Here is a 13,878-nt window from a genome sequence, read left to right on the forward strand (position 1 = left end):
GTGAGGGATGAGAGAGAGATGAGAGGAGTGAGTAACATGAAGAGGGAGTGAGAGGAGAGAAGGGTGATTGAGAGAAGTGACAGAATGGAAGAATGGAGAAAAGAAGAGGTAACGAAAAATTCGAAAGTAATGTTTGAGAAAAGAATGCAAGGAGGAAGGGAGTAACTAAAGAAAAAGCTATTGGGGTCTACCAAAAGTAGTGCACTATGTAGTGAATAGGGTGCCATTTAGGACACAATCCATAACCTATGACAGACTGTCGTACACTCCACACTATTTACCAGCTCTGTCAAAGGTGAAGATATCCCCCTCACACTTGACGTCGCTCTTGGGTGTGTTGGGCTCCGAGCTGCAGCTGGAGAGACGGCTCCGAGCTGCAGTCTTCCTCCTGGGAGAGCTGGGGTCCTCTGCAGACGAGTCCAGGTCTGAAGGGGAGGAGGAAGAGAAGTAGAGGAGGAAGAGAAGAGAGGAAGAAAAGGGGAGAGGAAGAGAAGAGGAAGAGAGGAGGAGGAAGAGAAGAGGAAGGGGAGGAGGAAGAGAAGGGGAGAGGAAGAGACGGAGAGGAAGAGAAGAGGAGGAGGAACAAAAGAGGAGAGGAAGAGGAGAGGAAGAAAAGGGGAGAGGAAGAGAAGAGGATGATACAGAAGAAGGGGAGGAGGAGGAAGACAGAGAAAGAGGAGGGGAGGAAGAAGATACAGAGGAAAATGAGGTGGTGGTGAGTGAGTGAAGAAAGAGGAGGCAGATATAGAATGAAGAGAAGGCGTTTTTAAGAATAATATTATAATGTATTTCTGGTCTTGACGGAGGAAAGAAATCCGTTCAAATTCATTTTAGTGGCTGTGCTAGATTCTTAATACATTTTCTTTTGAATATGTATCTCTCCCTAGTCATGCTTGTTTCAAGATATGGCTTAAACTTAAACCTCCAAGCCCAAATCTTGAGACTGACCAAGACAGCAGGGAAGATTATTGGTATGACACTTCCCTCCTCTCTTCAGGACATTTTCCAGGAAACCATCATTAGACAGGCCAGAAAGGTCATATCGGACCCCACACATGCACTGAACAGAGTTCCAGCTGATGCCATCTATGAGGCGTTATATGGTGCCTATATGCAGGCTGAACAGATATACATATTCACTTGTCCCCGAGGCAGACGTGGGAGATGGCAATGACGGACTGGACCTGGCCTGTAGGCCTTAAAGGGATACTTCGGGAATTTTGGCAAAGAGGCCCTTTATCTACTTCCCCAGAGTCAGATGAACTCGTGGATGCCATTTTTATGCCCCTTGTGTCCAGTATGAAGGAAGTTGGAGGTAGTTTCGCGAGCCAATGCTAACTGGCATTAGCACAATGACTGGAAGTCTATGGGTATCTGTGACTAGGTGGAACTGCCTGACATGAGCTTATTAACTTTTTGTGTGGGTGGGGAGGGTGGTGTATGACGGGGTGTTATTCTCAATTGATTCTATGTATTTCTGTATGCATGTGGAAGAGGCTGCACTCTCTATTGTCCAAGTCAAATTTCCACTTGGGGACAATAAAGTATATCATATCAATAATGTTAGAGATTCAATTTGTATAGAGGACAGGCTAAATTTGTAAACACATTTTTCATTTTTAATGCTATCTCTCTGTCTCTCTCTCACCTGTGGAGTTCCTCCTCTTCTTCCGGTAGCTGCCCAGTATGGCTCGGGGGGAAGTGGCCAGACTCTGGAGGGTGGGAGAGGGCAGCACCTCTTCTGGTCTGAACTCTGGCAGCTCGGCAAAGCGCTCCTCGAAATAGGACCCAGACAGGACCCTGGTAGAGTTGAAATATAGTTAGATTTTATGAGACCCATTTTGGGATCGAACCGTACCCGACTCCACGAGGGAGCTAAAAAGGGCTTAGCCCCCTCACTTCAAAGGTGTGCCTCCTCAGTTTTTCTGAAAAGTATCAGCACAATGGACAGAGCGCGCCGCGGTGTGTGTAGGGGGGCTATGTAAAGCCACCGAGGCAGTCAGGTGTGACTCCTCTGGGTTTCCATAAAAAGCGTGAAAAAAACGCTTCTCATCTCTGGTAGGCTAAGTGAATAAAGTGATAATATTTGTAATCTGTAATATTTGATTTTGATTTATAAAAGACGAGGTCAAGTTTACCGGTCGGGTGCCATATTAAATGCTGAAATGTCTCCTGGCTCCTCTGCTGTTCCTAAGGGGGGGGGTCACATGTCCATTAGTTTGGGTAGTGTGTGCCTTTAATGTGGGTGGATAGAAATACTGAACGGTAATGATATCAGTTGCAGGGAGAATGACCACTGTTACGTCCTGACAATGTTTATGAGGTTACTGCTTATGAATGAGGAAGGTGTCTCCAGCATCATCAAATATGTTGAGACCAGAATAAGGAGAGGGGTGTGTGGCGAAGAGGTGCTACAGCCACGTCCCTCTCCACTACTGCACACTGACTCGCGCCAATTCTGCCGCACTATTTGTTTTATAGTGTCAACTGTTTGTCAATGTTTAGCAATGCCCTGTGAAATATACACAAGAGTGTACAACATTTTAGGAAGACCTTCCTGATATTGAGCTGCACCACTCCTTCTGCCCTCAGGACAGCCTCAATTCGTCAGGGCATGGACTCTACAAGGTGTCGAATGCATTCCACAGGGATGCTGGCCCGTGTTGACTCCAATGCTTCCTACAGTTCTGTCAAGTTGGCTGGATGTCCTCTGGGTGGTGGACCATTGATACACACGGGAGACAGTTGAGAGTGAAAAACCCAGTATGGTTGCGCCAGGCACCTACTACCATACCCTGTTCAAAGGCACTTTAAAACCCCGTTCAAAGGCACTTTAATACCCCGTTCAAAGGCACTTAAATACCCCGCTCAAAGTCACTTAAATACCCCGCTCAAAGGCACCTAAATACCCTGCTCAAAGGCACCTAAATACCCTGCTCAAAGGCACTTAAATACCCCGTTCAAAGGCACTTTTTTGTCTTGCCCGTTCACCCTCTGAATGGCACACATACACAATCCATGTCTCAATTGTCTCAAGGCTTAAAAATCTTTCTTTAACCTGTCTGCTCCCCTTCATCTACACTGATTCACGTGGATTTAAGAAGTGACATCAATAAGGGATCATAGCTTTCACCTGGTCAGTCTATGTCACAGAAAGAGCAGGTGTTCTTAATGTTTTGTACACTCAGTGTATATTTATCAGTGAAGTTATTATTAATGTCTACATATTCCCCCATTAATTTAGAATGTTTGGTTACGGAAATGCTGATAATTCATTCAATATAATATATATTCATACCATTCTCATTCTCCAAAAGGAAACGTTGTTTGGAGAGCTCACAAACTACACAACACTTGTGATAAAGAACTTTTGGTTTATTTAATTGCATTTACCAGTTTACTGTCAATTTCTTCATTGTCTTTGTTTTGGAGAGCATGAGTCCGGTTTCTCCGTCATGTTTATTGTCGTGTGAACGTGCGCGCTTTAGCGTGCATACAGCGCATTCTGAAAGTATTCAGACTCTTGACCTTTTCCACATTTAGTTACGTGACAGCCTTATTCTAAAAATGGATTCAATGACGTTCTGTCCTCATCAATCTACACACAATACCCCCATAATGATGAAGCGAAAACAGGTTTCTAGTAATGTTTTCAAATGTATTTAACATTTTTAAACAGATATACCGTATTTACATAATTATTCAGACCCTTTGCAATGAGACTTGAAATTGAGCTCAGGTGCATCCTGTTTCCATTGATCATCCTTAAGATGTTTCTACAACTTGAACTGTGGTGGACATACCTGGCCTGCGTGCCGAGAATAGGACTGGCCAAATGTATTTAAGTGGCCATTTGGTTGTGGCCATCTAGTGGCCATCTAGTTAGTTCACGTTATGGTAACTCAAGGGGAGGTTGTATTTGAGCCTGGTAGACCGGTTTTGCCTGATGAGATTATTTTTTGTATATATATATATATATATATATATATATATATTTGTAAATACCACCGTCATCTTTCAAAACACCCGCGCTGTGTAAATAAATCCAACACTCATTTGCACCTCTACCTGCCTGCCTCCTGAATATTTGCCCTTACGACTGCTAGAAAGCCCCTATTTTACGCTGATACAGCGCAGCAGAGAGAGGGTCGATTTCCAACCTGTCACTTCTAAAGCACTCAATGATCTCGGAGCCTCTGCATGTGAATGTTATGTTTATTGTGGTGTAGCGTGATATAAGCAGAATTCAATACAATTCCAATGCAAGAACCCCCCAGAAATGTAGCCCTCTCGCCGATTACAACTGCCCCCTTAGTCACTTTATCCTGGCGCCGGGTCTGGATCGAACCCTCAACGTTACTGATGTAAGCAACAAGCTCCAACCAACTGATTCCCTGGCTACATAATCTTCTCCAATTGGTCATAACTGTCAACTGTCAATACACGTTTACTGTCAACTATGGTAACGTTTTCATTTCCTCCCATTGCTCCCTCCCCCAATCCCTGCCACTCACTTGTCAATGGAGTCGGAGGGCTTTCTGAGTGGCGGAGGGCGGAATTTGGTCTTCTTGGCTGAGGGGGGTGCGTCCCTGTCAGTCTGTGGGGCAGGCAGAGGAGTGTCCTGTCCTGTGGGAGGGTGGGGAGGTTCCCTCGGTCCAGCCTGGAGAGAGAGAGAGAGAGAGAAAGAGAGAGAGAGAGAGAAATAATAAGGAAGGATCAGTAAACCTACCAGCAGCCTCGTCCTTGATCAGTGTTTGCGATAATTGTTTGCATCGCAATAATCGTTTGCAGGACGACTAACAAATGAATTGCATTGCTTTTGTAATATCTATAGAGTCGTCTCTTACCCCTTTGCTGTGGCCCTCGTTGCCACTGTCCCCTTTGTTGTGGCCCTCATGGGGCCAATCATCTGTCTCCCTGGACCTCTCTGGTTCAGGTGTCCCACATTCCATCTTTATCCACCTCTCCCTCTCTCCATCCACGTCTGTCTGTTTTTCTTTGGCATAATCTCTGGCATCGTCCGTGTTCTCTTCTTTCACGTGGCTAGCTCGACCACCATTTTCTTCACTCCCTGCAGGAAAAGACACGACAGTGGCTCATGATTCCTAGTAAAAATACACTACATGACCAAAAGCACCAGCTAGTTGAACATCTCATTCCAAAATAATGAGCAGTAATATGGAGTTGGTTCCCGCTTTGCTGCTTTAACAGCCTCCACTCTTCTGGGAAGACTTTCCACTAGATGTTGGAACATTGCTGTGGGGACTTGCTTTCATTCAGCCACAAGAGCATTAGTGTGGTCGGTCGGGCACTGATGTTGGGCGATTAGGCCTGGCTCGCAGTGGGCGTCCCAATTCATTCCAAATGTGTTCAATGGGGTTTTTATGTCAGGGCTCTGTGCAGGCCAGTCAAGTTCTTCCACACTGATCTCGACAAACCATTTCTGTGTGGACCTTGCTTTGTACACAGGGAATTATCATGCTGAAACAGGAAAGGGCCTTTCCCAAACTGTTGCCACAAAATTGGAAGCAGAGAATCGTCTAGAATGTCATTGTATACTGTAGTATTAAGATCTCCCTTCACTGGAACTAAGGAGCCTGAAACATGAAAAACCGTTATTCCAGACCATTATTCCTCTTCCGCCAAACTTTACAGTTTGCACTATGCATTGGGGCAAGTAGCGTTCTCCTGACATCCGCCAAACCAAGATTCGTCTGTCGGACTGCCTGATGGTGAAGGGTGATTCATCACTCCAGAGAATTTCCACTGCTCCAGAGTCCAATGGCAGCAAGCTTTACACCACTCAAGCTGGCGCATAGCATTGCACATGGTGATCTTATGCTTGTGTGCGGCTGCTCAACCATGGAAACCCACTTCACGAAGGTCCCGACAAACAGTTCTTGTGCTTACGTTGCTTCAAGAGGCAGTTTGGAACTCAGTAGTGAGTGTTGCAACCGAGGACAGACAATTTTTATGTGCAACGCATTCTGTGGGCTTGTGTGGCCTATCACTTCGCGGTTGAACCGTTGTTGCTCCTAGACATTTCCACTTCACAATAACAGCACTTACAGATGACAGGGACAGCTCTAGCAGGGCAGACATTTGAAATGTCCACATACTTATATATAGTCTATATAGTAGCATAGCTAGTTATAAAAGAGGCAACCATAGCAGAAGAGGCCATAAGCAGAGAAGTGAGGAGAGGAGAGATGGAGGTAAGAGAGGAGGAGGGGAAAGGGTACAGAGTGAGAGTGAGGGCAGGCGGATTACAGTTTTGACCTACCTGTTGGTGTGTTGCTGCTGGACGTACCCATTGAGTTAGCACCGGGTTTGCTATGTGCCTCGACATCCTCTGTCATCTTTTCTTTCTTTATGCTCTCTTTCTTTATCTGTGTCTTGGTCTTCCTTTGGGCCTGGCCCTCCAGCTGTGGCTTGTGCTCCATCTCTGCAGTCAGGTGTGGCATTCCCTCTTCATGTGACAGAGTCACGTCCTTTGAAGCCTGGACGCCGACAGCTGAGCGTGATGATTGGCCGGACACTTCTTGAACCAAATTGGGGGGCACAGAGGTCATGGAAACCCCATCTGGCGCCAGGGTGATGTTCTGGTCCGGGTAAATGGCGGTGAGGAGTTGACGTCCAGTCCCCGGGGCTCCAGGGGAAAGGGCTGGGGCTAGCCAGGGTGGTTGGCCCGCTACGAGAGGGTGCACAAGGGCTTGGCCAACCGGGGCGATGGCGGTGAAGCCCAGGGTAGTCAGGGACGATGGCAGGTAGGCGGGGCCTGAAGAGGGAGGGGCCTGGCCTGTTGCCGTGGAGACCCCTCCGGTGCCTGATTGGACATAAGTGATCCTAGAGTAAAGGAGAGCCAAAAAGCAGGAGGGTCAGCTATGTACACATTGTTCTGATGAAGGTCAATTGGCAAAGGGACAGACACAATAAACTAAAAGTCTGCAGAGGTTCTCTTGTCATTAAAACCACGTGAAAGTAATAGTGGGACATATACACTGAACAAAAATAAAACGCTACATGCAACAATTTCAAAGATTTGACTGAGTTACAGTTAATTTGAAGAAATCAGTCAATTGAAGTAAATTCATTAATCTATGGATTTCACATGACTGGGAATACAGATATGCATCTGTTGGTCACAAATACCTTTAAAAAAAGGTAGGGGCGTGGATCAGAAAACCAGTCAGTATCTGGTGTGACCACCATTTGCCTCATGCTGTGCAACACATCTCCTTTGCATAGAGTTGATCATGCTGTTGACTGTGGCCTGTGGAATGTTGTGCCATTCCTCTTCAATGGCTGTGAGAAGTTGCTGGATACTGGAGGGAACTGGGACAAGCTGTGTTTTACGTGGATCCAGAGCAATGGGTGAGCTGTCTTCTCAGTATGCAGGCCATGGAAGAATTGGGACATTTTCAGCTTCCAGGAATTGTGCCCAGATCCTTGCGAAATGGGACCGTGCATTATCATGCTGAAATATGAGGTGATGACGGCGGATGAATGGCACAACAATGGGCCTCAGGATCTCGTCACTGTATCGCTGTGCATTCAAATTGCCATCTATAAAATGAAATCGTGTTCATTGTCTGTAGCTTATGCCTGTCCATACCATAACCCCACTGCCACCATGGGGAACTCTGTTCACAATGTTGACATCAGCAAACCACTCACACACACGACGCCATACATGTGGTCTGCGGTTGTGAGGCCGGTCGGACATACTGCTAAATTCTCTAAAACGACGTTGGAGTCGGGTTATGGTAGAGAAAGGAACATTAAAATCTATGGAAACAGCTCTGGTGAACATTCCTGAAGTCAGCATGCCGACTGCACGCTCCCTCAAAACTTGAGACATCTGTGGCATTGTGTTGTATGACAAAACTGCACATTTTAGAGTGGCCTTTTATTGTCCCCGGCACAAGGTGCACCTGCGTAATGATCATGCTGTTTAATCAGCTTCTTGATTTGCCACACCTGTCAGCTGGATCTATTATCTTGTCAAAGGAGAAATGCTCACTAACAGGGATGTTAACAAATTTGTGCAAAAAATGTGGGAAAAATAAGCTTTTTGTGCATATAGAAAATGTATTGAATCTTTTATTTCAGCTCATGAAACATGGGACCAACACTTTACATGTTGCGCTTATGTATATTTTTGTTCAGTATAATATACTGCATAATCAGACATTTCTCGTAGGTTAAAGTGAGTACCTTGTTGGAGGCGAGGTTAGCAACACGGTCTGAGTGGGTGTGATGCCCGAAGTCATCACAGTGGCTGTTGCCATGGATACAGGGAAGGGACTCCCAGGAAGCACTGCTCCAGCAGAGTGGACATTTGTCTGGACCATCGGCATGGGGGCGATCTGGATAATCTGTGCAGGATAACACACACATCAACAGGTCAGCCAAGAGGCTAGTGGTCCCCATGCATCAGCTGCTTGGAGCATGGGTTGTGTGTCATTATTCCCGCAGTAACAACACATTTATTCGGAGAGTTGCTGTTATATTGTATGTAATGCTTGTGTGTAATAATCGCTACCTTGCTTCCTGGTAGAGCACCATTTTGCACAGGAAGGGGAGGAGCCACCAGGCAGCTGGGCTGAGGAGGAGTAGAGCCAGTTCTCACTGTTGCCATGGGAACCAACATCTTGCTCTGCAAGACTGGAGACTGGGCTTGGACTGGTAAGAGAGAGAGAGAGAGAGATGTTGGTTTAGGTAACACTGTGTTGACATGATAACCAATGACAACCATAAGGTGATGAATCTCTCACTGACAGGTAACATTAAAGTGCTAGACTAAACAGAGGGTTACACTTATTCGGGGCTTGAAGGAGCATTCAACTAACTTCCCCCCCAAAAATAAAACTTAGACTTGTGAATTTTGGATGGTCGTAAACATATCCCCTTGTATATAACAAAGTATCCTCCCCTTTTCCATAGGTCCTCCCCTTTTCCATCCCTGTCGACCAATCTCTCCTCTCTCTCACCTCTTTCTCCAGGGCTGACCCCTCCCACTGTGGCATATCTTATTTCCACTCCTGCCCCCGAATGTATTCCATTGGCCAGGGAGACATGTGTGGGCGGAGTGGAGGGCAGCGTGCGGACGCCGGTTGGCTGCTGGGTTAGCTGGGGGGAGGGGGTCTTGGGGTTGGCGCTGACAGATGACAGGGTGGGCAGGATATACTGCACCTGGGTGAGGCCAGGGTTGGCACCGCCAGGGGGGGTGAGAGAACCGGCAGGAAGGAACTGGGGCTGCAGCAGGGGGAGGGGGAAAGGTAGGGTGCTGTGGGTGGAGCTTAAGAGAGTCTGAGGCGGGGCTATAAGCTGTATAGACTGGTTGGGGAAAGCACCTCCCAGCACTAGACTGGTGACCTGCAACCCCCCCGGCCCCACACTCACGGGATTTGAAGAGGACGAGGACAAGTACCCACCCCCTGCTGTGAAAGGCCCGCCTCCTGTTCCCGGTCCTCCAATCAGAAGCATGGCTTTCTTCTCCCCAGGCAGGGCACTGAGGGCAATGGAGCCTTCCATTGGCTTGCTGGCGATGGGGATGGGCATGCTGGTGATGGGGCATACCATGTTGGTCACCACGGTGGGGGCCATCCGGACTGCACCGAGCACCTGGGTGAGTCCATAACCCAGAGCAGGGGTCGAGGTGATGGGCGCCGATCCAGGGATGGAATTAGAAGGAACGTGCCCCCCTCCACCCCTTCCTCTTTTGGATTCTCCACTTCCCTCTTCTCCTGCCTCCATCCCTCGTTTTCTCTTCCTCTCAGAGCTCTCTCCGGAGCTCCCCCTTGTGTCCCCCTTGGTAGAGTCGGAGTGGGAGTCAGCGTGGGAGGTGTTGGTGGAGGAGGGGAGAGAGGAACGGACCACTGGCTGGAAGGCTTGCTGGAGGGGGAGAGATCAAAGAGAAATGTTAACTAAGGTTCCTCCTGAATTAACTCTCTTAGTGCACCAATGTAGAATTTAAACTGGATCAGACTCACACCACCTTAGCATGGGTGAGAAGAAACAGTAGGAATCGAATCTACTAGATATCTGTTCAGTAGGACAATGCTACTTCATTTGGCAGCTCCATTACCCATGAAATCTAAATTGTACCTAGTTAATAGCACCTACAGTCCAAAAGGCTAAAGAGGCTATACGGCTAAACGTGTAGAGTACCTGTCCATCCGGCTCATCCTCGTCACTGTCAGTCACTCTCTCTTTACACTTGAGGTCTATGGATCCTTCAGGGCACGAGTCCTCTGGACATGAAGAGGAAGCAATAGGTCCAATCAGATGTGACAGTAATGAAAAGACAGTAATGAAACAATAGGGTGCGTGCCATTAAAAATGGACGAATATGAGACAGACAACCAACATCCCAGCTAGGGGGAAATTAGTTATCTGTGAGATTATTCCTGTTGTAAAACATCTACAGACAGGAACAGTATTAAAACCGTAGAAACAGAATAGGGAATCTATTCTATTTCTATGAATGCGACAGTGGATGTCATAGAGATCCTATTAAACTACTAGAGGAACTATGTCATTAACCCTCAAAGTTCCAGAAAGGGATGATAATGGCAGCCATTTTGGTCAGGGAGAAATCCAAACCAGTCAAATTGGAATGAATGGCAGTAGAGGCATACATGTAGGTGATGAATTTCCTACATTTATTTTTTAAATTCTAATTCCTAATTCTATGGTAGCCACACTAAGGGTGCATTTGTAAATTCACTCTAGCTATCTACTCCGATTTTAGAGCACTCTCGTCCTAGTGTGCCAGAGCACAGAATAACTGATGAACTTACGAATGCACAACACCCGTTGAATATGAACAGAGTGAGGTGTTCTCTCATTTGTGTCTGGAAGTAGCTAGCAAGCTAGCCACCTTTAGCCAGTTAGCTTGGGTGCTTGACTGCACTGAAAGTGTGAGCTCTGAAAGCTCCGAGAGCGAAACGCTCTGAATTTACAAACGCCCAGAGCACACTATGGCACTCCAGAGCCAATTTACTAACACCCCCTAAATATGACTGTGACCTCACCCATGACATCATCGTCCCCCTCTTCCTCACAGATAACCATGCGCTCCTCGTCGCTGGTCACGTCCTCGCTGGCCCCACACTGTGCCAAGGAGAGAGTAGGGGGGTGGCTGTGGAACGAGCCGGTCTCTTCTAGGCACAACTAGGTGAGAAATGCAGAGCCAGAAGTTAGCTCCACGGCCCCATTGGCCGCCGTGCATCACCTGGGTGTGGGCGCCATACATTGGTAGTAAAAGTGGGTGAGTTCCCTTCTTACTATGCTAAGTGCTTTGAGATATACTGTAATGCAGTCTGTTAGTGTAGAAATACTACTAAACAGAGAGAGAAGAAAGATGGAAAAAAAGATGAAGAAAAGACTAAACAAAAAGGATAAGCAGTGGAAAATGGCGCACAAAACAGGTCGAACATAAGAAAATGGGATGCCACTAACTATATCAGTCCTGTACCTTCTCCACATCTCTGGCCCGCTCCCTCCTCTCCAGGCTGTGTACTGCACTATAGGAGAAGGCACGGGTGCGAGGGAGCTGGCCACTGTAGTCCCCCACATGATGCTCAGAACCCCCAGGCCAGCCCGGGCCTGCCGTACCCTTCAACTCCATGCCCTGAGACACTGACTCGGGCTCTATGGAGGAGGGGGAGAAAGAGACTTAGTAAAACCACATACACATTAAACAAGGCTGGTTTTCCGGACACACATTAAACGTAGTGCTGGACTAAAAAGCACTTTCAATGGAGATTCTCAATTGAGCCATTTCGTCCAGTGTCCGGGAAACAGGCCAATAGCGTACAATGCACGCAAGACATTTAAAAAGAGTAAACGCACTCATACAAGCACACAATCACACAATTACACACAACCAAGATGATTCAAAATAGCTTGTACAAGCACAGGGAAAAACAAACCCACCCACACGCACCCTCAGAGGAGTGGAGCACAGACACATACCAATAAGTAGGTAACACTTTTCATTACAGTCCTCTCTCACTACTATGTACATGTTCCTGCAAGTAAAGTGTAAGACCTTAAGATGATAAATAAACATACACAAATGAGCACACACCTATGGTGAAAAGACACACACACACACACACACACACACTGACCTGCGCTCTCCGACATGCTCCTCTCGCGTGCCTCTTTGGCCCCCGGGGTCCCTCGGCCCTCAGAGATAGACTTCCTCCTGTCCTTGTTGCACCACTTCCAGTCTGGGTGGGCCCTGAAGTGAGCCTCCTTCACCTGGGAGGGAGGAATGGAGGGAGGGAGAATGGAGTCAGTCAAAAGGAGTCATAACATGAAAAGGATAGAAGGAAGGACATAAAGAAAACCGAATATCCTATTCCCCGGTTCAGTCCTTGGGTGTATTGAAAGGCACAATAAACAGCATAATCTTTTGATATTAACATAATCATTATTCCCAGATCAGTTTGTGCTGTATGGTCTATGTACCAATGATGTGCATAAACCCTGGATTGCTGATGCTATGTATTGGTCATTGAGAGGCTTTGAAGCCACCGGTCGGCCATATTGGCACTCCCCCAGTCCTCCATAGGAATGAATGGAATTATACAGTTTCAAGAACAAAACTACATTTATTTAAGTATTTTTTTTTGCTGTAGTGGGGACAGTAACATTAGAACTCTCTTTTAAAAAATGACAATTAAAAAAATAATAAAAAATAATAAAAATGTTATATTTAGCTAACATAATATAATTTAAAAGTATGCATTAGGGTGTCTGTAATAGAATAAACATGCAAAAAATGAATGTAGACATTAATAAATGCATTTCTATAGCTTCCAAAATCTTGTTTAAACTGGAGGAGAAACCAAGATGACTGCGCAGTGGCTTCAATACAGCGCCCCCTGTCAGTCATAAAGGGTTTATATACAGTGCCTTGGAAAGTATTCAGACCCCTTGACTTTTTCCACATTTTGTTATGTTACAGCCTTATTCTAAAATGGATTAAATAAATAAAAATCCTCAGCAATACTCCATAATGGCAAAGCGAAAACAGGTTTATAGAAATGTTTGCAAAATTATAAAAAAATTAAAAACAGAAATACCTTATAAGAATTCCGACCCTTTGCTACGAGACTCGAAATTTGAGCTCAGGTGCATCCTGTTTCCATTGATCATCCTTGATGTTTCTACAACTTGACTGGAGTCCATCTGTGGTAAATTCAATTGATTGGACATGATTTGGAAAGGCACACACCTGTCTATATAAGGTCCCACTGTTGACAGCGCATGTCAGAGGAAAAAACTAACCATGAGGTCGAAGGAATTGTCCGTAGAGATCCGAGACAGGATTGTGTCGAAGCACAGACTGGGGAAGGGTACCAAAACATTTCAGCAGCATTGAAGGTCCCCAGGAACACAGTGGCTTCCATTAAGCACACAGCCAAGACAATGCAGGAGTGGCTTCAGGACAAGTCTCTGAATGTCCTTGAGTGGCCCAGCCAGAGACTGGACTTGAACCAGATCTAACATCTCTGGAGAGACCTGAAAATAGCTGTGCAGTGACACTCCCCATCCAACCAGACAGAGCTTGAGAGGATCTGCAGAGAGGAATGGGAGAAACTCCCCAAATACAGGTATGCCAAGCTTGTCGCGTCATACCCAAGAAGACTCAAGGCTGTAATTGCTTCCAGAGGTGCTTCAACAAAGTACTTGAGTAAAGGGTCTGAATATGTACATGTGATATATCTGTTTTTATTTTTAATACATTTGTGCTTCGTCATTATGGGGTATTGTGTGTAGATTGATGAGGATTTATTTTCTTCAGAATAAGGCTGTAACGTAACAAAATGTGGAAAAAGTCAAGGGGTCTGAATACTTTCT

The 13,878-nt window shown here is 46.2% G+C and overlaps 1 protein-coding gene across 1 annotated transcript in view; it reads right to left on the minus strand.

Annotated features, from left to right (window-relative positions):
- Window positions 1-13,878, minus strand: part of LOC112233285 (protein capicua homolog) — a 31,195-nt gene that overhangs the window by 2,999 nt on the left and 14,318 nt on the right. Inside the window, exons 7-18 of the mRNA XM_042310128.1 lie at window positions 12,141-12,273; window positions 11,483-11,658; window positions 11,040-11,178; window positions 10,174-10,256; window positions 9,438-9,897; window positions 8,546-8,685; window positions 8,218-8,378; window positions 6,284-6,846; window positions 4,848-5,071; window positions 4,515-4,660; window positions 1,649-1,800; window positions 282-425 (exon numbers count right to left, since the gene is read on the minus strand). Coding sequence (XP_042166062.1) covers window positions 282-425; window positions 1,649-1,800; window positions 4,515-4,660; window positions 4,848-5,071; window positions 6,284-6,846; window positions 8,218-8,378; window positions 8,546-8,685; window positions 9,438-9,897; window positions 10,174-10,256; window positions 11,040-11,178; window positions 11,483-11,658; window positions 12,141-12,273 — 2,521 coding nt within the window. The remainder of the gene's footprint in view (window positions 1-281; window positions 426-1,648; window positions 1,801-4,514; window positions 4,661-4,847; window positions 5,072-6,283; window positions 6,847-8,217; window positions 8,379-8,545; window positions 8,686-9,437; window positions 9,898-10,173; window positions 10,257-11,039; window positions 11,179-11,482; window positions 11,659-12,140; window positions 12,274-13,878) is intronic.

Source organism: Oncorhynchus tshawytscha, linkage group LG31 (genome assembly GCF_018296145.1).
Source record: "Oncorhynchus tshawytscha isolate Ot180627B linkage group LG31, Otsh_v2.0, whole genome shotgun sequence".
Classification (NCBI taxonomy): domain Eukaryota; kingdom Metazoa; phylum Chordata; class Actinopteri; order Salmoniformes; family Salmonidae; genus Oncorhynchus; species Oncorhynchus tshawytscha.